Source organism: Cloeon dipterum, chromosome 2 (genome assembly GCF_949628265.1).
Source record: "Cloeon dipterum chromosome 2, ieCloDipt1.1, whole genome shotgun sequence".
Classification (NCBI taxonomy): domain Eukaryota; kingdom Metazoa; phylum Arthropoda; class Insecta; order Ephemeroptera; family Baetidae; genus Cloeon; species Cloeon dipterum.
The window spans coordinates 34,928,661-34,954,092 of record NC_088787.1 but is presented as its reverse complement, the minus strand read 5'-3'; the positions used below and the strand labels follow the sequence as shown (position 1 = coordinate 34,954,092).

Sequence of the window (25,432 nt, the reverse complement as noted above, 5' to 3'; positions counted from 1 at the left end):
TTCAAAATTTTATTGACTATTCACTACATCGCATATTATTCGAAGAAAATCATTTTTATACAAAATAAAAGTGTAAAAACATTTTCAAAGTGTAGAAAATATATACTTTTTAAATATTACGTGACCGCAATCCAGCAGCTTCAACTAAAAGAATGTAAAAAGAGTAGGCGAAAACTACTCCATCGCTTTTGGTGGCAATGCTCAGTACTGGTTCGTCCAAAACATTGACCTATGTAATTAAAAAAGTCATATATGTATTCAAAATAAACACCAATTTACTTACCCGTCCATATAATTCTTCCCCGTTCACGGTGGTCTTTCCAATAAAAGTGGATTTAGCCCGGAAATCATGGCCTGCGATAAAGGATTTCGGGGGCAAGTATTCTCCCTCTCGATGGTAATGCCACGAAAAGTACCTGCTGCTGCCGTTGATCACGAACATGGAGAACTCTTTTTTGCAGATAACACTTCCGCCTAAGGCAAAATATGCGAGTCCTTCGTCCACCTTGATGTACCCGATTAGGGAGTGGCCACTATCAAATCCTCTGGCGAGCAAAATTTTCTCGCCAAAGTTTTCCGTGTATTTGGCCAGGTCGATTTCATTATTGATTTTTATCCAAAGAGCCATCTTTCTCTTGTTCTCCTTCGTCGGCGGCTCGGTAGCAAATGCCACTTACCTTGGGGTACCAACAGCGGTGGAAAATTATAAATACGTTTTTTTTCAATAATATTGTACGTTTAAAAAAAATGATTAGTAACGGAACCACACGGGATTTCAATTGAAATTGCCAAACACTCCAATTATATTATTTAGTGTACAAAGTAATCTCATTGATGAACAAAACATATTTATTCTCGAAAGTCCTCTCTCAATGTCCTTTGAGTCAAAATATTTTCAATAGATGACATTTATTTATGCATTGTAAAAGTGAAGTGAATCTATTGTTTACTCGCATGCCCTCAGCCATGTTTTCCATTGGGTGTAACCCCCGCTTTAATCCCAGAAGTAAAAAAAACGGTTAAATTTGGGCGCGCCGGTTGCAGCCTGGTTGCAGCAGGTAAAAAGGGGTGTGCCGGTTGTCGTAAATTTAAAGTTCGTGCCTGAATCTGTGGTAAACTGTTTATTTACTAAAGGTGGCAGCACTCGAGCACTCACGATTGTTCCGTACTCTTATTTAGAAAATAAACAAAACAACGATATGACGTCATCCCATTTTTTTGTCTTATTAATCAGCGGGGGCCAGATTCGTGCTACGCGCAGATATGGCGTCCGGTGAAGTATGGCGCGGAAAAATGGACACGTGAAAATGCGCGAAAAGAAGCAAGTTTTGGTCAATATTGTGACACATGATTTGTATATACCGAAAAAATGCGGAGAATACTCCAATTGAAAAAAGCCCCAAACAGATGGCGCCCCTGTATACTTTAATAATAAATTTAATTTTTAGGCACTCCCGCTGTTATTCCAGACCCAATCCTGCCAATGTGCATTCTTCATTCGATGTCTTTTCTTTTGACGCCCTGAAAACCAAAATCGGTTAAGCCAATCGCCGTAGAAGCGTGAAAAACAATTTTTTGAAATATAATAATCTTTTCCAACGTTTCTACGGCGATTGGATGGAATGATTTTGGTTTTTCAGCACGTCAAAAGAAATTATATTTAGTAAAAAATACACAGTAGCAGGATTGAGTCTGAAATCGCAGCGGAAGTGTCTTAAAACTAAATTTATTACGAAAGTACACGGTGCCGCCATCTGTTGGTGGCTTCAAACGCAAAGGGTTAAAATACAACTCGCGAATTTAACCATTTAACCGAAAAATTCCATTCATGAATTAAGGTTAAAAATATTTATTTTAGAATAAAACTGCCACGGGTGTATATAGGCTAAATTTTGAGTTTATTTCCGGACAGACTTACTCGTGAGTAAAATTAATCACGTAAAAACGTTGAGTACCAGTGATAACCCATAAATATCCTAGAACCCCACGATACCTGGTTGGACAAGGACGTAAAAAGAGTATGCAAAAACTACTCTAACTGTATTTCTCGTGGCTGCGACAGCCAACACTGGTACAGATCTTTGGCTAACCTATTTAACACAAATTTAACAAAAATACCGCAAAATGAATGTAATTATTTTACCCGTCCGTACAATTCTTCTCCATCGACCGTAGTTTTTCCGATGTAAACGGGTTCGCTTCCAAAGTAAGTCCGACCTGATACATAAGCGTCCGGAGGTAAGCATTCGCCCTCTCGAAGGTAATACCACTTGAATTTTGTGCTGTTGCCTTCGATCACAAACATTTTGTACTGCTTTGCTATTGAAATGCGTCCATTGGAGACGAAAAATCCGCGTCCTTCGTCTACCCTGACGTAGCCAATCATGTCATGATATCCGGCTGGTCCTCTGATGAGTAAAGTCTTATTTTCGAAACCTTTGGTGAAGGTTTGGAAGTCGTTTTTGCTCTTGATGCGCATCCATTCAGCCATTTTTGGGAATTGTCCGTTCTGATCCAAGGCTCGGCTGCTAATGGCTGGGAAATCTATAGATTTTTATGTATGAAGGTTCATCCGTTTGGAATTTCAGTGGAGCCGGGTTGCGATCTGTGTTGGTTCTTGCCTGCCAGAAGTCAATATGGCGTTGAAATAATGGCGGCCAATCAGGAGACAGTCCAGCGGCCAATCAAAAGCGTAAAAAAAGAATTTCATTCTGCGTATTTATTAACATTTTCATTGGCCTGATGTGCCATCTAACGGTCGATTCACCAATTACTGGACTAATCAGCTGTTAGCAAAGAAATAACAACAAAAATATTAGTCAGCTTGAAAAGTTTGCCCATTTTGAAGCTGCGCAGTAAACTTGTGCGCATCTTATGCATGCGCAGTATATTCAGATCGCTTCTTGTTCTTACAGGGAGGTTATAACCTATCACTGCGCATGCGTGACCCAATTTAAAACCTTCTGCGCAGTCGTAATTCCCACCAGGGACCGGGTTACGATCTGTGTTTAGTTCCCGCCAGTCAGAAGTCAATATGACGTCTAAATAATGGAGGCCAATCAGGAGACGGTCCAGATGCCAATCAGAAGCGTTAAAAAAGAGGCGTGCCCACGAATTTTTTTATTTGTGCCATCTAACGGTTGATTTGCCAATTACAGGGCTAATCAGCTGTTAGTAATAACAACAAAAATACTCATTGCGATCAAAGGTATTTTCATGATAAATTTTCCGAGCCAATTTCATTTTACGTTTGTAACTTTCCCGCCGTACTCTACTGGACGCCATATCTGCGTGAATCCAGACCCCAGTGATAGCAAACATCAGTAAATTTTAAATTCCAAGTTGAAAAAGCGGTCCGAAAATTATTTTACCTTATAGTAATACATATTTATAACCATTCAAACAAAATAGCTATGATCCATGATCCGGCCCCAGTTATTTTCGAGAATTTATATATGAATTCCTTGAAAATCCAGTCAAAAACCAAACCCTCTTAGTTTTTATTTTATTTATTCGTCATAGGACCATAATGCTTTTAATAGACAAGAATGAAAATTGGAAATAATTTTTTCACAAAATGCGAATTTTTAAAATAAATGTTCTGTTAAAGCAATTCACGCGTGGAGAATGCCGCTTCTGTCAAATTTGTCAATACTGGCTAAAAAGTAAACGGACCTGTCGGATATAAAATAAAAATGTTATAAATTGAAGCATTAAAAAATATAACTAGCTCACCTATATTATCCGTGTGTAATCCTTCCTAGACTAAAGAAAACAAGCGTCTTCCGTGGGGAATCCTTCCATGGAAATTTCTGGAAGGGATGAGTATTTCACATTAAATCAACTCTTAAGTCAAATTCTACCGAAAATGTTGCTTTTTAATTTTTAACATTTGATTGCAAACATATTCATTAAAAAATGTCTCAGCTATATGGCATAATACATACTTCAGTAGTTGTCGAAGTCACCAATAGATGGCGCCACCGTATACTTCAGTATTCAATGTAGTTTTAAGGCACTTCCGCTGCGAGTTCAGATTCAATCCTGCTACTGTGCATTCATCACTTAATTTGCTTTCTTTTGACGTGCTGGAAACCAAAATCGGCTAAGCCAATCGCCGCAGAGTCATAAAAAACTATTTTTTTGAAACACAAAATGTTTTCCAACGTTTCTGCGTCGAGTGGCTGGACTGATTTTGGTTTTCAGCACGTCAAAAGAAAATAAATTAAGTGAAGAATGCACAGTAGCAGGATTGAGTCTGAAATCACAGCGGAAGTGCTTTAAAATTGATTAATCGGTTTCGCCATCTATTGGAGGCTTCGAACACTAAAAGGGCTTATACAACTGGTGAATTGAAAATTTTAAAGAGGAAATTTCTCAACTGACGGGGTAAACTTTGGTCCTGAAATAAGATCCACTGTAAAAATACACAAAAGATACCTGAAACGTTGAGAGCAAAAGTGGCGTTGAGGGTCAAACCGATTCCAGTTGATTACGAGGACGTAAAAAGAGTATTGAAACACTACTCTTTCGCTGGTGGCGACGCTCAGTACTATATCAGACGTTTTCCAAACCTGCAAATAATAATAATATAAAAAAATTCATTAAAAAAATTCATTAAAAAAAATTTCCATCTCGCCTGTCCATACAATTCTTCTCCGTTGATAGTAGTTTTTCCGAGATATATTTTCGTCTCGTCCTCGAAATTGCTCCAGCCAACGGGATAGGCGTTCAGGGGCCAATCGCCCTCCCTGACATAATACCACGAGAAAATATCGCTGCTGCCATTGATCACAAACAAACTGAATAATTGATCCCTGCGGACCACTTCTCCTTCGAAGGCCACGTAGGCGCATCCTTCGTCCACCCTGACGTACCCTGGCAGGATGTACAAACCCATATCTAACCTGATGATTAAAATATTTTCATCAAGGCCTTCAGTGTAATTGGCGAGGTCTTTTGCGTCCTTGATGGCCAGCCATAAAGCCATTTTATCTGAGTCTTGGTAGCAAATGACTGATTGAGAGAAAAACGAATTGACGTGTTTTGAATCATTCCCTTCTCCGCAAGTTTGGAATTTCACAGGAGCATTTTATAATTCTTTGGATTCTGGCACAGGGAATCTGTCTTTAAGTTGTTTTTATTCAAAGGAATATCTTTTTCTTGGAATTTAAGATAAAATGGAAATGTTTTTTTATAAAACTACAAAAGCCATCAAAATAAAAACTTAAAGAGGGTCTTTGACGAACTTTCTGAGCCCACCAATCGATTCTTCAGGGTCGAATTAGGTAAAGTGGATCTTTTTTCCGACCAAAAAGTGCAGCGCGAAGTGTGAACTTTTTTCCCGCCAAAACAATATCGAGAACTGCGCATGCGTCAGAGCTGGTTTGAACACTTGCAGAGAGACCGCCTGTAGAAATGACTTTTTTGTCACATCCAGCCAGCTGTGACGCATGCGCAGCTCTCGCAAATTAAGTTCTTAATGTTTTGGCGGGAAAAAAAGTTCGCACGTCGCGCTGGACGTTTTTCTCGGAAAAAATATCCATTTTTACTTAATTCGACCCTCAGGAATCGATTGGTGGGCTCAGAAACTTCGTCAAAAACGGCCTTTAAGCGTCGAAAAAACCTGGCAACAATTTTTATCTGTAGAAATCTATTTTTATGGACGGTCTTATAAGTGTGTCCAAAGAGTTTTAAAAATCTCATAAATGAAATTAGGACGGACAGATAAATATGGTCAATCGCATTTATAGTTTCATAATAAAAACACAAGATCATTCTGCTTAAATATATATGTTATATTTAATGCACAATTTAGTCATAAGATTATTCAAGCCTGTGTTTTTGTGAAATCGTCCTGATTAGAATCCTTCTTGCTTTGATCCATACCCAGTTAATTACAAGGATCTCAAACAAAAGCACTTCCAGCACTTTGTTCCGAATAGCGATTTCTAGTTTCTTCTGACCAGGGAGAACCTGATGAATACAGTATTAAAATTAAGAAAAATCACATCTGAATTTTGTCATTACCCGTCCGTATAAATATTCTCTGGTATCGCTATCGCGATGGATTCTGCCGAGGTAGCAAGGTACGTTCTCTACCGTATCGTAGCCCGCAACAAAAGCGTTTGGGGGCAAAGGGTCAGGGAAGCGGTACACCTGCCAATTGAATTCTCTCCCGAAGCTTAGCACGTGAAACTTTCTGCTGAAAGTTGGGCCTCCTCTAAAGCTCGCAAAGCAAATTCCGTTCTCCACCCTGACAAACCCTGGCACTTGGCTGTCTCGGTAATTGATTCTTCCGATTAAGGTTAGGTCCTGCCTGTTCGTCAGGTACTTGGCCAGTTCATCCGAGTTTTTTATGTAAATCCACTGAGTCAGCATTTTTGCTGCACGTGCGTCTCGGTCTGTGGCTCTGCTTCAATTACGTAGCTTGAATGGCAGCTGCAGAGCTGCATTCCTTAACAGGAATTTATCCTCGAAGGAAATTTATGAAATACTTCAATACGGAATTTATTGCTAGTTTTGGAGAATTTCAACAAAAACATGACATTTTTTTAATTTTTCAGGTTCTTCACACCTCTAAATCTCGGGTTTTAACCATTAATGTTGCAAAAACTACCCTCCGTTAAACTCGTCTCGAGCTGAAGGGTTATTTAGAACTCGACAAGCCCTTAAATTACCATTCCGTACAATTATCCTCTTTTCTAAGGAACAAAGGTGTTTTCTGTACATGACCTACCTTAACAGCATTTCGAGGCAGAGGATTTCCGTTAATCTGGGCTTTCTACGTGAATTCGGAACTTGGAATTCGTCTTTGCAAATCCCTGGCGATGTAGCAGTGGCCTCCGTCCAACCTGGCGAGCCTCAAAGGGAAATCCGCTCCATTTTTCTAATTCCAAGGCTCTCGGCAACAAATGTCACAGATGACTTAGATTCTTGGGATTTTTTGTTTAACAAAAATCAAAGATGAAAAATCTTAGTCAAATAAAATATCAATTTTTGAAATCTTCACTAATTTTTGAAAGGATTTATTAGAGATACATTTTTTTCTGTGCAAACCAGATATATTTCATTACAGTGCGCAATAATCATTTTACATAAAACGTATCAAGGGCTCATATCTTTCTCGCCTGGAATCTTGTTTACGACGAGGATGTGAAAATACTCAGGCTGGACAACCCAAGCATCCCCTTTATCAGCAGTGGCTACCTTCAGGATTCCATCACAGACCTGCAAAAAATTCGATCTCTAAATAATATTTGTTAAAAAATAAAATCGAAATTTAATTACCCCTCCGTATAATTCCAGTCCATCGATGAGGCTCTTTCCCACGTAGACAGGCGTCTCCTTTATGTCCCCGGCGTGGAAGGCGTTCGTGGGTAGGGGGTCGCCCGTACGGTAACCTTTCCACGAAAACCGATCCTCGGTGGGATGGAGCAGCACTTCGAATGACTTTCTCTCGATCACGTCTCCTTCATAAGCGAATAAGCCGACCTTTTTGTCCACCATGGCGTAGCCTATAAGCTCGTTGCTGTAGTGACAACATTTGACGATGCAAATCCTGTCCTCCGTGAGGCTGGCCAGGGTTTTGCTGGTAGTGCGTCTCCACCAGCTAGCCATTTTTGCCGTCTGTCTCGGAAGAATGCTTGATGATCAATGTCAGTTATTTGGAAAGAGTATTTGCTGTGGGATTTCATCTCGGTTGGAATTTTACTGATGTATCCTAAATATGCTAAAATTCTAAAAATTTCTTCCAAATCTCTGCCTTTTATGTATTAAATCAATGCGCAGTATTTTTGGAAAATGTACAAAAACCCTTTTCTAAAGTAATAAATTTGTTTTCTGTTCATCTAAACGTTACTCACCGATTTAAATCTAAAAGTGGCTAAAAAAATTGCCTTTTTTCAATTAATTGGATTCAAACTTGGAATACACCAGGCTTTAGTGCTCGAAGCCGCCAACAGATGGCGCCACCGTCGAATTTCTCAATTAATTTAATTTCAAGGCATTTTCGCTGTGATTTCAGACTCAATCCTGCCACTGCCAATTCTTCACTCAATTTACGCTTTCTTTCGACGTGCTGAAAACAAAAATCAGTCCAGCCATCCGCCGGAAGATCGTTGGAAAATATTTTTTATTTTAAAAAATAGTTTTTCACGACTCCACGGCGATTGGCTTAACCTATTTTGGTTTCCAGAATGTCAAAAGAAAGCATATTAAGCGAAGATTGCACAGTAGCTGGATTGAGACTGAAATCGCAGCGGAAATAATGCCTTAAAATTAAATTTATTTACGGTGCCGCCATCTATTGGCGGCTTCAAACACTTAGGCTTATGCAGTTGGAGAATTCATAAAAATTTTTTATATTCGAGTTCAAAATAGGAGTTTATTAGCACAATTTCAGATTAATTATTTACATTATATATATTTTTTGATGGATGCGAACTTGCCTGCTTCTTCTCTGTCACGAGGATTTGAAACGTTTTCGCCTCAAACACTTCATCATCCTTGGCCACGCGACAGACACTGCCGCAGACCTATAACAAATAAATAAAAATCAACTCTATTGCTTGACCTAATTAATTACTAAATTACCTGTCCTGCGAGCTCAACTCCCTTCACAATGACTCTTCCTATGTACAATTTTTCCAGCTTGCTCGTCACTCCCGCGAGAAAGGCGTTTTTAGGTATTTTCCATCCTTTTTTGTGCAACTTCCACACCAGTTTTTCTCGCTTGTGGAGCAGTTGAAACTCTTCCTTCCTGAGCACTTTGCCCTTGTAGACGAAGTAGCCGAGCTTTTCATTCACCTTGGCGTAGCCGAGCAGCACGCGGCCCTTGTGCCACGTCTTGGCCACCAAAATCGCTTTTCCGTCCTTCTTCACTCTGGAGTCGTTAAGGTCCAAAGTAAAGTCCTTCTGGTCTTTGGAAATGCAAAACCAATTGGCCCTGCCCGATGGCATTTTGCTTTGAATACGAGCTGCCTTTACAGACGAATGTCTCGGAAATAATGAATTGCTCTTGAATTCTGGGGATTTCACCTTTTAAAAGATAAATTTTTCATTTTCGGGCCTGTCATTCGTCACATTTTAAAAAAGAAAAATTCCTTGTTGAAATTCTTACTCGAACATTAATGGCTGTTGACTTTTACTAACAAGTTCACAGATAAATGGATCAGAGTAATTAATAAATATTCAGCAATACAATCATTCAAACACCCAAAATTGGTCAGAAAATACGAATTTCTTTGAAATTTTTAGTTTTAAAGACAATCATTGACGAAATTTCTGAGCACACCAATCGATTCCTGAGGGTCGAATTAGTTACAGAGGATATTTTTTCTGACCAAAAAGTCCAGCGCGACGTGCGAACCTTTTTCCCGCCAAAACAATATGAACGTGTTTGCGAGAACTGCGCATGCGTAGGAGCTGGCTGGATGTGACAAAGAAGTCATTCGTAAAGGTGGTCTCTGTGCAAGTGCTCAAACCAGCTCTGACGCATGCGCAGTTCTCGCATTCATATAGTTTTGGCGGGAAAAAAGTTCGCACGTCGCGCTGGACATTTTGGACGGAAAAATATCCACCCTACCTAATTCGACCCTCAGGAATCGATTGCTGTGCTCAGAAACTTCGTCAAAGATGGTCTTTAATTATTCTATATTCAGACACGAACTTCCGCAGTCTTTCCTGCTGTCCCCCTTCTTGAAAAAACAAAGAAGTTGACGCTGGAAGCGCTTTTATGAGCCCAAAACTCTTTTCTACGAAGCCTAATTTTGACCTTATTATAATTATGTTCCAGAGACTCATTAAAACTCTCCGCAGGCCTACTTTTCATTATCAACATGAACTATAACTTGAAATCCAAAAAAGAAATCAGTCATTTGAATTGTTTTACATTAGGAATTTGGTACAGTTGTAATATCAAATTATTCATAAACGCCGCTTATAATCGATAAATATTCTAAATTGCACATTTTCAGGCCTGTCATTCGTCACATTTTTATTGAATGAATCTTCGTTGAAATTCTTACTCGGAAATTCTAAAGAAATATCTTTCATTGAATTTTAACCCCATAAACTTGGATATTCTTTAGAATTCTTCTAGAAACATTTCGATTGTTCGAAGGACGCTTCAAATATCCAACTTTTCATGTGTCAAATATGTTTAGAAATACAAATTGAATTTTGAATAATCATTTTTTATTGATTAATTTATTTACTACAGTTGGTTTCCAATGCTATATAATTAATTTTAATCTTATCAAATCCCTAATATTAATTACTATAATCATGAAACTTAATTGCATTAAAGTTTCTTCCTCTTAAAGCAGTTTATCGTTTTTAATCTGCTTATACATTGTATAATTCACACTTTTAAGAATACGAAATCCTTTTTGCTAATTTTATAAATCTCACACAGACAATGAGCCGTCTGATTCGTAATCGCTCTCGCTCGGATCTTGATCCGCCTGCATCAGAAGAACGAAAAACGACCTTTTCTCTACAACGCCACGCTTGCCGGCGATGAAACAGACTTTTCCTTGCACCTGAAAAAAAAATCAAACTTATAAATCAGAATAAAAAATCGCAACAAGAACAATAGTACATTTCCAATCAGGTTCATTCCATCGACATTCGCCATTCCGACGAAGAGAGGCTCGTTTTGGACGGTGCGACCTGCCTGAAGGGCACACCCTGGCAGGTCATCGCCCTCCTTGTGCGGGCGCCAAGCGAGGCTGCCGTGCGTGTTGAGCAGTTGGAACTCGTCCTTCTTGACCACCCTGCCTTGGTGGGCGAAGTAGCCGAGCGCTTGGTCCACCCTGACGTACCCTGAGAGCAGGCTGCCTTGGTGCCACGCCCTGGCCACCACAATAATCGGCTCTAATTCCGATCCGTCGTCTGGAAAAAGCAGGGACGTGACGACCTTTAGGTTCACGTCCTTCGAACGGTCCTTCCGAATGTTGTTCCACTGGGCCCATTGCAGGGCCATGATTTTGCAATGAGGTTATGTCTCTTTTAGTCGGCACCTTCGGCAAGAATGAGAGGAAATAATAGGCTGGAATCTGCTTTATCTTGAATTTTTACCTCCCGCGGCGCTGTGTAAAGGTTTTGTAGAATTTTTTTTTACTTGGCGAGAATTTGGATTGATGAATTTTGTGTATGCGAAGAATTAACACGTAACCCAGCAAGAAATTGGATGCCCTTCAGGATATCCTAAATATGTCAAATTTCTTGCTGGGAAATTAAGTACATAAAATTATTTTTTGCCTTATATAATGAAACAAAGCTTAAATAATCGTCGTTCCTTCGACTTTTTATTCTTTAAGGTTTAATCTTCACAAAAGTGATAATACAATGAGAAATATTACTTGAATAAATGGAACAAGCCAACAAATCATCGTTTATTTTATTTTTAAGTACGCACGTACGCAGTTTACTTTAAAAAAACTTTAATTTTCTACAATTTGGGAACATTATTTAAAATAAAACCAATTTTTTTTAATTCGTTGCTACTTTTAAATTTGTATTTTACTGTGTGGATTTTTAAGTAAATTTAACAAATGTACTATTTAAATCAGATACGTGCGACGCGCAGACATGGCGTCCGGTGGAGTACGGCGCGAAAAAACGGTCAACGTGAAAATGCGCGAAATGGAGCAAGTTTTGGTCAATGTTGTGACATAATTTGCATTAATTTTAACTAATTGTGTCTTTTAATTCGTAAAAACAAACTCTTGACACTCGTACGCGAATCCAAACGAGAGCTTTTTGTTTCCCGCATTCAGACGCCATCTTGCGAACCAATTTTATCGCACATCTGGACCCCGCCGCTGATGTGTATTATATAACTTCGTGTTTCCTCTCTCGGTGATGGTTAGATTTTCTTTATTTAACGGGTTTTAAAAGAATTTAAACTTGCTCCCACTATATGCTTTGAATTGTTTTACATACTTAGTTGTATCTCTCAATCTGGATTAAATTGATAAAAGTTGAAGGGAAAATTAAAAAAGAACTTTCTATTTTTATCAAATAAATTTGTATTTTTTCTTAGAACATTTTTACCACATATATCAGGAGAAAGGTCAGAATTGACTGAATTACACCAAAGTGCATTGAGAAATAAATTTTGGAAATTTTTTATCAAAAGCGCCGAAATGCGGCTCGTTTTCCTATTTTTATTTGAAACCTAACTTTTTCCATTATCAGTAAAAAGGAGGTTTCTCCTCTATTTTTCTGTGTAAAATTATGCACAAAATACAAAAGTTTCGGATTTTTGCGGAATTTATGTGATCATTTTATCAAATACAATTCACCAGTTGCATAAACCCCAAGTGTTCGAAGCCGCCAACAGATGGCGCCACCGTAGACTTTCGATTTTAAGGCACTTCCGCTGTGATTTCAGACTCAATCTAGCTACCGTGCATTCATCAATTATTAATTTGCTATTTTTTGACGTGCTGAAAACCAAAATCGGTTCAGCAAATCGCCGTAAAATCGTGAAAAACTATTTTTTGAAATAAAAAAAATCTTTTTCGACGTTTCTACGGCGAATAGCTGAACCAATTTTGGTTTTCAGAACGTCAAAAAAAGCAAATTAATAGAAAAAAGCAAAATAGCTAGATTGAGCCTGAAATCGCAGCGGAAATGCCTTAAAACCGCTAAAAACAAAATTTTTTAAAAAGTCTGTGGTTGCGCCATCTGTTGGCGGCTTTAATAACTAAGGGTTTATGCAACTGGTTAATTCAAAGAAGTAAAATTGTAAGCTATAAGAAAATGTGATAAACCTCTATATATGAAGTTTTTTTTATCTTGAATAGCGGCTCTCGTTAAAAGTTTACAATGGGTGAAAATGTCTCCTTCGAAGATAAAATCTTTGTTTTCCACCTGCAGAAACGCTTAGATCCTGATTTATGGGTGAGGGCACTGCGTCATTTTTCATCACGGCAATTAAAAACGAGCGATGCTTCACGGTGGCATTACCCTGGACAATGTAACATTCGTTTCTATAAACCTGATTTTTAAAATATTAAAAATTAATGCGCAAATTCAGATATGAAGCTAACTTGTCCCATTAAATTCTCTGTATTTGTAAATACCAAGCCAATGTACAAAGGCTCGGGATTCTCCAAACACGTAAATCCCGCGTGGAGTGCCCTTGCCGGGATAGGGTCGCCCTCGTTGAAAGGTATAAATTCCCATGAGTTTTCGGAGCTAGAATTCAATATTTTTTTTTAATTGGATTAGTTTTTAAGGCGAAAATTGAAAACTTACCCTCCCACAAGGTGGATAAGATTCATCAAAGTATCGTAAACTTTGCTCGCACACTTGAACCTACCGTCATAAGTTCGCCCTAACCAAGCCGGGTTCATTTTAACAAAAGGTTTATCTCGGTCTGGCGGCTCGACAAGAACTGAATGCAATGAACGGTTCAGAGAGACGCATCACAGCAACACTGTACTATGCGCTCAATCCTTATGCCCAGCGTTGCCAATTTTATTTCAAGGCCAAGCTGCCGTGATCCGCCTCAATGGGGTAGATCACGGCAACGCAACCTTGAGAGAAAATGACAACGCTGGGCATAAGGCAAACATTGTACAGGTTTTCAAGGTCGAGCTAAAAAACAGTGCCATAATCCGCCCCTGGTTCCGTAACGATATACTCTTGGCGATTAAATATATCGGTGATTTGTTTTACTTTTTTGGGGTGGGGTAAAACTTAGGGGTGGAGTGTAAGCAGGTGTAGAATTTGTGGAAAATGTTCCACATTCCTACATGAGTTGCATGAATATATTTATTTCACAATGCAGTGGATGTTTGGGGAAAATTCCATTATTTGCTTGAAAGAAATTTATCAGGGGATGAAAATAGTCTCTGCTTATGAAAAAACACACAGCTTACTTAGAAAAAACCTTTCCTAACGATTGGCTGATCAGATTTTTTCAGCAAATCAAAAGAAAAAAGTCTAGTAGTCAAAAATGATTACTTTAAAAGTGTCAAACGGGATTCTTTTTGCAAGTTCTTGAGTAGGCTTCTTTTAGGAATGAAAAAAGTATTTCTTTGTCACACATTATTGTATATTTCGTAAAATTATTATTATTATAATATAAATTTTTACATAGATGGCATATTTTATCGCTGAAATCTCCTTTATTTCTCGCATTGGTTGTCAATATTCATTTGCAGGCTGGTCGGTCGATTCGATTAAAAACTATTCCTGATCATCATCCTTGAACATAAGGATTTCAAAATCTGAAACCCGAATGACGCCGTTTCGAAGTGTAGGTATATAGCAAAAGCCATCTTCACGCACCTAAGACATAAAAATAATACGAGAATGAGTTGTTGAATTTCAATTTAATAAAAAAAAATCCTACCTGTCCGATCGGATTGCTGTTCGCAAGTCTTATTCGGCCGAAAAATGCATCTCTTCCATCACTGTACTCAACGACGGGATAGATGCTCATCAAATCACCATGTTGGTATTGTTTCCACTCCAGTTCGTTTTCTTCGTCATAAAGAAGATTGAAATTGAAGCCATCTACTCTTAACCTTTCTTCTTCACCGCTGCCTAATTTATAGGGGAAGAGGCTTCTTCCATTGGCTGAGTCATAATACCCAAGAATTAAATTTTTCTTCCAAAAGATTGAAGCAGGGTAGAGAATCGGATTGAGTGGCGTGCATAACGCGTGGTACTCCTCTAAGGCTCCTTCACAACAGATGTACATCCACCTAGTCATCTTTCCGGCCGTGGAAATTGGAGGTTGGAGGTAAAACTGTTCCTTCGACCAAGGCCTTGAATATAATGACGAATCCTTGCTCAGAGGTACGCTGAATTGCTCAAATTGTATAAATATCTTACTGATTTTCTGGAAGAATACATCAAATTCTTAATTCTTCTCAGAATTTCAACATTTTTTCGTGGAATTCACGAAAATTCTAGAACATATTGAAAATAGGAAACTGCGTTGGTTGGTTTTTAAAATTAATATTTGCAGTAGGAGCTATAAGTTTAAATTATATTTTGGTACTGAATTAGAAATGTTTTAAATTGCCAGATTTTAAGAAATTAATTGAATTCCCTCGCCGTATGCTAATTTTCAAATCTCTGGACAATATATACCCATCTTTAACAAATATTAAAGCTCGTGGAATTTTCTATTCCTAAAATGGGTTAAAATACACTTCTTATTTTAAAATAAGCTGATTTATAATCCCGAAGATTCTAAAGTGATTGGACAGGTTTATGACGTAGCTCATTATTACGAGTGTGACCAAAGTTTCCTGTTCTTTCGGTTGTTCTGTTTTTGAGTATATAAAAATTTCCGGAAAATAAGTGCGTTCATTTGTTCGTTTAAACATTTGGCTTTTCCAGCTCATTAGTGATTAATAAACTCAATTCAATATGAATTGTTTCTTAATTAATAACCAAAATAGTTTCAAATGTTCTAGTATTAGTTTTTTGCTTTAAGCTGTGACAAGAACCAGATGAGTCTGACCCAGGCAGCAAAATTACCTGCCAAATGACTGACCTGACAATTCTCTGTTATATAATATAATCTGTTGTACACAAATAGGTGTTTAATAAACGAAATTAATTAATATTAGTTTTTTGCAAGTTCTTAAGTTGGCTTCTTTCGGGAATAATATATATAATTCTTGTTCATAAATATTATTTATTGTATATTTCGTAAAAAATTATTACATAGATGGCATTTCATCGCCTTCATTTCTCTCTCTGGTTGGCAATATTTATTTGCCAAATGTTTGATCAATTCGATTAAAAGCTATTGCTGATCATCATCCTTAAACGTAAGGATTTCAAAGTCTGAAACCCGAATGACGCCGTTATGAAGTGTAGGTATATAGCAAATGCCATTTTCACGCACCTATGACATAAAAATAAAAATGACTTATTACAATCATTAATTTAATAAAAAAATCCTACCTGTCCGATCGGATTGCTGTTCCCAAGTCTTATTCGGCCGAAAGATCCTTTTTTTCCATTGCTGTCCTCAACGACGGGATAGGCGCGTTCACTTACCAAATCGCCATGTTGGTATTGTTTCCACTCCAGTTCGTTTTCTTGGTCACAAAGAAGAAGGAAATTGTAGTCAAATATTGTTACCGTTTCATCTTCACCATTCTTTAATTTATAGGGGAAGAGGCCTCTTTGATTCTCAGAGTCGTAATACCCACTGATATAATTTTTATCCCAAATGTATGTAGCAGGGTAGAGGATCGGATTGAGCAGCGTGAATGACGCGAGGTACCGCTTTAAGGCTTCTTCACTGTGAATGTGCATCCACGAAGGCATATTTCCGGTCGTGGGATTTTTAGCTTCTAGGTAAAACTGATCCTTCCACCAAGGCCTTGACAGTAATGACGAATCCTTATTGCTCAAATTGTATAAATATCTTAAACATTTTCTGGAAAAATTCATCAAATTCTTTATTCTTCTCATCATTTTAAAATTATATTTTGGTACTGAATTAGATATGTGTTCCAGTTACCAAATTTAAAATATTAATTTAATGAAGCATAAAATTATAACCAGATCATGATTTCCCTCGTCGTATTCTAATTTCATATTGAACGGAAAATATTCTCTCATCTTTACCAAAAAATTTATTGCTCGTGGAGCTCTCAATTCCTATGGGATTAAAATACAATTAATTTAAAATAAACTGATTATCTTAAATTGACCGCGCCAATGAGAGTAATAAAATCAGCAACAAATATTTACAATTGTTTTGTAGAGGAAAACTGAATTTATGATACTAATGCAGTCCAGCTAAAGATAAGGCATAGTTTACTCGAGTCGAACAAGATTAAGAACATCATTTAAAAATTTGTTTGTGGTTTTCAGGGTTTTGCGCTTCCAATTTTTCGGGTTCTGACCCGAGAATGCGAGCTGTAAATTTGACGGTTTTATACAATTTTCCTATTTTCTATAAGTTCTAGAAGACTAAAAGTAGAACCAAATAAATTTGGTGACATACACGAAACATCATTGAAATTCTGAGAAGCTTTAAGAATTCGATGAATTCTTCCCGAAAAGAAATTTATACAATTTGAGCAATTCAGCGTGCCTCTGAGCGACGATTCGTCATTATTTCCAAGGCCTTGATCGAAGGAACAGTTTCACCTGCAACCTCCAATTCCCACGACCGGAAAGATGCCTTCATGGACGAAAATTGATAGTGAAGAAGCCTTAGAGCGGTACCACGCGTCATACACGCCACTCAATCCGATCCTCTACCCTGCGTCATACTTCCTGGATACACGTTTTATAAATGGGTATTATGACTCTGAGAATCAAAGAGGCCTCTTCCCCGCTAAGTTAGAGAATGGTGAAGATGAAGATGAAATGGTAGCAATTGTGGCAGTCAACAATTTCTGTCTTCTTTGTGACCAAGAAAACGTATTGGAGTGGAAGCAATACCAACATGGTGATTTGACGAATGGAAGCGCTGTTTTTACAAACATTACTGGAGAAAGAGCATATTTCGGCCGAATAAAACTTTGGAAAAGCTATCTGATCGGACAGGTGAAGTATTAAATTTATATTAATTTAATAAGTCTCATTCGTATTTTAATGTCTTAGGTGTGTGAAGATGCCATTTGTAATATACCTACACGTCAAAACGGCGTCATTCGGGCTTTAAACTTTGAAATCCTTGTGTTTAAGGATGTTCAGTAATACTTTTAATCGGATCGATCGATCATTCGGCATATAATTATTGGCAAACCATGGCGAGAAATAAAAGCAGTTTTTAACAATGAAATTCGATCTATGTAATGATTTATTTTATAATAATAATTATGCGTAAAATACAATAATGTGTGACAAGGAATGACTTTTATCACTTCCAAAAGAAGCCAACTCACGTTGGCCCAAAAAGCTATCAGATCATTATTGGACAATATTCAGGTTAATAATTGATAAAAATTAAAGCATATTTAATTCATTTTACACATCACTGTAGATTTTGTTCAAGTATTTGGAAAAAATTTATCAAATTCCGAGAAGTAGTGAAGATTTCTTAAAGTAATTTTCCCGAGAATTCAGAAATATAATAAATATTCGAAAGATTCGGAGTATTTCTGAATTACATTTTGATCAAAAGTAAAAATTTGAGAGCGATGAAAAGACTTACGAAGGTGTGAAGCTGAAAACACGCCAGATGCCTTTTTCGTTTTTACGATATTTATATCAATCAAATAGATTGAGGTCACGAGTAGTAGATGCTGAGTTTTATACTTATTACTCGCCTTAAATTCTTGAATTTTCCTCAAAACTTTTCAGATTAACAAAATGAAAGAGATATAAAAAATTAAGATTGAACTTAATTGTTTACACAAATTCCTTAAACTGATCGCGCCAACAAATAAAAAATGTTGTAGCTCTTTTCGCGTCAAATATTTATAATTTTTAACTCTTGCAGAAGAAAATAAAATTTTAAAATTAATGGTATATAACATACCGTCCAGCTAATGATACAGCATAAATTACTTGACTGGAATAACAAAATAAAGAACATCATTAGAAATTTCTTAATTCTACGAAGTCCACAAAAAATTCTTGAAATTGTTAGAAGCATAAGGAATTTGATGAATTCCTTCCGAAAATTATTAAGATATTGATACAATTTGAGCAATTCAGCTTATCTCTGAGCGAGGATTCATCATTATAGTCAAGGTCTTGGTCAAAGGATCAGTTTCACCTCCAATTTTCAAATCCACGTCCAGAAAGATGCCTTCCATGGCGAACATTGATGGTGAAGAAGCTCTTAGAGCGGTACCACGCGTTTCACACGCCGCTCAATCCGATTCTCTACCCTGCTGCATGCTGGTATAATTCACAATGTAACTATGGGTATTATGACTCTGCCAATCGAAGAGGCCTCTTCGTCTACAAATTAGACAGCGGGGACAATGTAAGGGTAGTAAGATTTGACAACAACTTCCTTCTTCTTTGCGACCGAGAAAATTTACTGGAGTGGAGACAGTACCAACATGGAGATTTGAAGAGTGAACGCGTCTTTCGTGTACCCACGCACAGAAATGGAAACTCTGTAAATTATTTCGGCCGAGTAAGACTTCTGAACAGCAATCCAATCGGACAGGTACGAATTTGACATTAATAAATCGAGTCTGAAATAGTAATCAATATTTTAATGTCTTAGGTGTGTGAAGATGGTATTTGCTATGTACCTACATTTCTTAACGACGTCATTCGGGCTTCAGATTTTGAAATCCTTATGTATCGAGATTTTCATGGCAATAGCTTTTAATCGAATCGATCGACCATTCGGCAAATGAATGTTACCAACCGCAGAAAGATAATTTAACCGATTTAACGAAGAAATATGCCATCAATGTATTGATTTATACTAAATATCATAAATATACAATAAATACTCGTGAAAAATAATTACTTTTATGATTCCCAAAAGAATCCAACACAAGAACTTGCAAAAAGCTTCCAAATCATTTGACAATCTTTTTTTATTAATTAATAAAAAAATTAAATTGAATTACTTATAACGTTGAATCAATACAAATGTAGTGTAGGAATAAGATAAGCATATATATTGTCTATTTTGAAGTAACCAATCGTGAAAAAAAACTCGAATTCACCAGTTGCATAAACCCTAAACGTTCGAAGCCGCCAACAGTAGATGGCGCCACCGTAGACTTTCGCTTTTAAGGCACTTCTGCTGCGATATCAGACTCACTCTTCTGCTGCTGTGCATTCTTCACATAATCTTTTGACGTGCTGAAAAACAAAATTCGGTTTAGCCAATCGCCATAGAATCGTGAAAAACTATTGTATGAAATAAAAAAATATTTTCCAACGTTTCTACGGCGAATGGCTGAACCGATTTTGGTTATCAGCACGTCAAAAGAAAAAGAAAATTAATTAAAAAAGCATAATAGCTAGATTGAGTCTGAAATCGCAGCGGAAATGCCTTAAAACCGCTTAAAACAAATTTTTTTAAGAAAGTCTGTGGTTACGCCATCTTTTGGCTGCTTCGAACACTAAGGGTTTATGCAACTGGTCAATTGAACAGAGTCATAATAACCATTGTTATATTGTGTATAAAAATAGCACAAAGCAGGGTAGAGGATCGGATTGAGTGGCGTGTTCACTGTCAATTTCCGTCCAAAAAAATAGGAATATCTTTGGTCGTGGGATTTGGATATTGCAGATAAGACAGATCCTTCGACCAAGGCCTTGAATAGAATGACGAATCGTCGCTCAGAGGTACGCTAAATTGCTCAAATTGTATACATTTTTCTTAAAAATTTTCGGGAAGAATTCATCAAATTCTTACTGCTTCTCGTAATTTCAATAATTTTTCCTGGAATTCACGAACAGTCTGCAACCTATTGAGATTTTTTATGAATTTAAGTCCAAAAAAGGATAAAAAATGTACTAATAGCTAAACTTCTCGGTTATTATTATTTAATCCAAAATTCGAGTTCAATATCTGAAGACGTGTTTTAATGAAAATTAAGGAATAAAAACGTTAAGAAATAAAAAAAGTCTTCATCGCTCCCATCGCTTTGGATTTAAATAACGTTTCTTCTGACCAAAATCTCGTTCGGAAATACTCTGCTGAATCCCTAGAAAAGTTTTTTGGGAATGATAAAAGTATTTCTTTGTCAAAAAAATTGTATATATTTCGTATAATATTAATACATAGATGGCATTTCATCGCTGACCACTGCCTCTTTTTCTCGATCTAGGTGGCTAATATTCATTTACATTCTGTTCGACCGATCCGATTTAAATCTATTTCTGGATATCTCTATACCTCAGGATTTCAAAGTCTGACACCCGAATGACGCCGTTTCGTAGTGTAGGTATATAACAAAAGCCATCGTCACACACCTAAGACATAAAAATATAAATTAATTGTATTCAATGTCGATTTAATAAAAAAAATCTTACCGGTCCGATCGGATTGCTGTTCCCAAGTCTTACTCGGCCGAAATGTACATTTTTTCCATTTCTATCAACAGTTACTGGAAAGGCGCGTTTGCTCTTCAAATCACCATGTTGGTATTGTCTCCACTCCAATTCGTTTTCTTGGTCACAAATAAGATAGAAAGGGTAGTCATATATTTTTGCCGTGCGATCTTCACCGCTCTCTTTTTTATAGGCGAAGATGCCTCTTTGATTCGCAGAATCATAATACCCACAGATAAAATGTGTAAACCGCCTAAAGTATACAGCAGGGTAGAGGATCGGATTGAGCGGTGGGAAATACTCTTGGTATGTCTTTAACACTTCTTCACTTAGAATTAAAATCCCCATAGGCATCTTCTGGTCGTGGGATTTGGAGATAGGAGATAATAAAACTGTTTCTTCGACCAAGGCCTTGACAATAATGAGACGAATCGTCGCTCAGAAATACGCTGCTGAATTGCTCAAATTGTACAAATATCTTTTCGGGAAGAATTCATCAAATTCACCAGTTGCATAAACCCTTAGTGTTTGAAGCCGCCAACAGATGGCGCAACACAGACTTTTTTAAAAATTTTGTTTAAAGCGGTTTTAAGGCATTTCCGCTGCGATTTCAGACTCAATCTAGCTATTTTGCATTTTTCAATTAATTTGCTTTTTTTTGAAGGGCTGGAAACCAAAATCGGTTCAGCCATTCGCCGTAGAAACGTTGGAAAAGATCTTTTTATTTCAAAAAATAGTTTTTCACGATTCTACGGCGATTGGCTGAACCGATTTTGGTTTTCATCGCGTCAAAAAATAGCAAATTAATTGAAGAATGCACAGTAGCTAGATTGAGTCTGAAATCGCAGCGGAAGTGCCTTAAAATCGAAAGTCTACGGTGGCGCCATCTGTTGGCGGCTTCGAACACTTAGGGTTTATGCAACTGTGGTGAATTCTTAAAGATTCTCAAAAGTTCAAAAATGTCTCGTGTATGTCACCAAATTTATTTGATTCTCTTTTAGCTTTCTAGAACTTTCAGGAAATAGGAAAATTTAAAAAATCCGAGAATTGAAGACTCGGAATCTTGAGTCTTCAATTCTAATTGTTAGAAACCGGGAATTGGAGTTGCAAAAACCCAGAAAATCAAGAAAAGTCATTGTTTAATCCTTTTGAAAAAGAAAAATCTATAAAACAAAATATCTCATCACCGTGAAATTTTGACAGAGTAAAAAAAGGTTCTAATGATTTTCTTTATCTTGTTCCAGGTGAGTGTTAACTTATGCCGTACCTTCAGCTGGACAGGATGAGTACCATAAATTAAATTTTCATCTATAAAAGCAAACAATTCTAAATATTTGGCTTGTAGCCAAAAAAAGTTAATAAATTTTGAGTAACTTTATAAAGTATTTTAGATCTCTCTTTCATCGTGTATTAATCTTAAACTTTTTAATGATAATTCTAGAACTAAATCTGATCCAAATGTAAAATTCAACATCTACTACTCGGGACCTCATTCAAATTTGATTGATTTAACTATCGAAAAAAAAACAACATCATAAAGTCTTCATCGCTCCCAAATGAACATATCAACCTTGACAATTTTTTGGTTTTGTAGTTAAATATATCGTAATTTTTTTACTAAAATCTCGTCCGGAAATACTTTGAATCCCCTCAAATAATTTTTATGCTTCCGAATTCTCGGGAAAAGTACAAGGAAATCTCCATTAACTTCTTGGAATTTTAAAAATGTATTCGAAATAGTTGAAATAAGTCTTTTAATTCAATTGATTTTTTAATAACTATTAATTTAAATGTCAAATGTTCTGATAGCGTTTTGGATCTACTATTGAGTTGGCTTAATTTGGGAATAATAAAATTCATTCTTTGTCACACATATGTATTGTATGTATATTTTGTAGAAAATCAATACATTGATGGAATTTCTTCGTTCAATTGTTCATATTTCTATATCCACGGTTGAAAATATTCAGTGGCTGGCTGGTCCATTGGCTTGAGTAAAAAGTATTGCTTGGCGTCTGTAAACATAAGGATTTCAAAGTCTTCAACCCTAATGACGCCGTGTTCATGTGTAGGCACATAACAAATGCCATCTGCACGCACCTAAGACATAAAAATACGAATGACTCATTCAATGTAAAAATTTAATGAAAATATTCATACATTTCCAATCAGATTGCTGTCCCCAATTGTTACTCGGCCGAAATATGATTTCTCGTTATGATTTAAGTCCACATATATAGGAAAGGCGAGTTCACTCTCCAAATAACCACGTTGGTATTGTTTCCACTCCAATTCGTATTCTGGGCCACTAAGAAGATAGAAAGGGTAGCAATATTTTGTCACCCTTACGTCGTCACCGCTGTCTAATTTAATGGCGAAGAGGCTTCTTCGATTGACAGAGTCATAATACCCAACGGTAAATCGATCATGCCAAAAACACGCAGCAGGGTAGAAGATCGGATTGAGCGGCGTGCATGACGTGCGGTACCCTTCTAAATCTTCGTCACTATTAATGTACACCATGTCAGGCATCTTTCCGGTCGCGTGATTTGCGTTTACGGAGCTTGGAGGTAAAACTGTTCCTTCGACCAAGGCCTTGACAATAATGACGAATGACGAATCCTCGCTCAAAGGCACGCTGAACTGCTCAAATTGTATAAATATCTTTTCGGGGAGAATTTTTCGAATTCTTAAAGCTTCCCAAAATTTCAAGAATGTTTTGTGTATGTCACCAAAGTTATTTGATTCCTTTTTAGTCTTCTAGAACTTTTAAGAAATAGGAAAATTTATAAATCTGTGGATTTTACTGCTCGATCGGAATCTCGAGTCTTCAATTTTAATAGTTAGAACTCGAGAATTGGAAGTGCAAAAACCCAGAAAATCTAGGGACGTAATTTTTAATCTTTTTAAAAAGGAAAAATCTCGTATCTTCAGATGGACAGGATGAGTACCATGAATTAAATTTTCATCTACAAAAGCAAACAATTCTAAATATTTGGTGCGGTAGCCAAAAAGAGCTAAAAAATTTCGAGTAACTTTATAAAGTAGTTTTGATCTCTCTTTCATCGTGTATTAATCTTAAACATTTTAATGATAATTCTAGAATTCAATTTGATCCAAATGTAAAATTCAACATCTACTACTCGTGACCTCATTCCAATTTGATTGATTTAACTTTCGCAAAAAAACCAAACACGACTTCATAAGTCTTCATCGCTCCCAAATGAACATAATCACCCTTGACAAATATTTGGTTTTGTAGTTAAATATAACGTAATTTTTGACCAAAATCTCGTCCCGAAAATACTTTGAATCCCCTCGAATAATTTTTATGCTTCTGAATTCTCGGGAAAAGTACAAGGAAATCTCCATTCCTTTTTGAAATTTTAAAAATGTATTCGAAATGGTTGAAATAAGTCCTTTAATTCAATTCACCAGTTACATAAACCCTAACAATAAGTGTTCGAAGCCCCCAACAGATGGCGCCACCGTAGACTTTCGATTTTAAAGCACTTCCGCTGCGATTTCAGACTCAATCTGGCTACTGTGCATTCTTCAATTAATTTGCTATTTTTTGACGCGATGAAAACCAAAATCGGTTCAGCCAATCGCCGTAGAATCGTGAAAAACTATTTTTTGAAAAAAAAATCTTATCCAACGTTTCTACTGAACCGATTTTGGTTAACAGAACGTCAAAAAAAGCAAATTAATTAAAAAAAAGCAAAATAGCTAGATTGAGACTTAAAACCACTTAAAACCAAATTTTTAAGAAAGTCTGTGGTTGCGCCATCTGTTGGCGGCTTCAATTACTAAGGGTTTCTAAGGGTTTGTGCAACTGGTCAATTGATTTTTTTAATAACTATTAATTTAAGTGTCAAATGTTCTGATAGCGTTTTGGATCTACTATTGAGTTGGTTTCATTTGGGAATAATAAAATTCATTCTTTTGTCACACATATGTATTATTGTATATTTCGTAGAAAATCAATATATTCAAGGAATTTCTTCGTTCAGTTGTTGATATTTCTCGCTCTGTGGTTGGATATATTCAGTGGCTGGCTGGTCGATCTACTCAAGTAAAAGGTATTGCTTGACTTCTGTAAACATAAGGATATCAAAGTCTGCAACCCTAATGACGCCGTGTTCATGTGTAGGTACATAACAAATGCCATCTGTGCGAACCTAAGACATAAAAATACGAATGACTCTGTAAAAATTTAATGAAAATATTCATACATTTCCAATCAGATTGCTGTTCCCTATTGTTACTCGGCCGAAATATGATTTCTCGTTGTGATTTACGTCCACATATGTAGGACAGGCGAGTTCACTCTCCAAATCACCACGTTGATATTGTTTCCACTCCAATTCGTTTTCTTGGCCACGAAGAACATAGAAAGGGTAGCAATATTTTGTTATCCTTACATCTTCACCGCTGTCTAATTTAATGGCGAAGAGGC

At 36.8% G+C, this 25,432-nt stretch overlaps 2 protein-coding genes across 2 annotated transcripts in view; one reads left to right on the top strand and one right to left on the bottom strand.

Moving 5' to 3' along the window:
* Nucleotides 1–25,432, top strand: part of wry (weary) — a 372,986-nt gene that overhangs the window by 154,473 nt on the left and 193,081 nt on the right. The gene's annotated exons all lie outside the window — the stretch shown is intronic.
* On the bottom strand, nucleotides 10,403–10,987 carry LOC135936834 (uncharacterized). Its single transcript, XM_065479807.1, has 2 exons — nucleotides 10,604–10,987; nucleotides 10,403–10,544 (listed from the first exon to the last, which is right to left on the bottom strand). The coding sequence occupies exons 1-2, from the start codon at nucleotides 10,985–10,987 to the stop codon at nucleotides 10,410–10,412; spliced, it is 519 nt and encodes a 172-aa protein (XP_065335879.1). The 3' UTR covers nucleotides 10,403–10,409.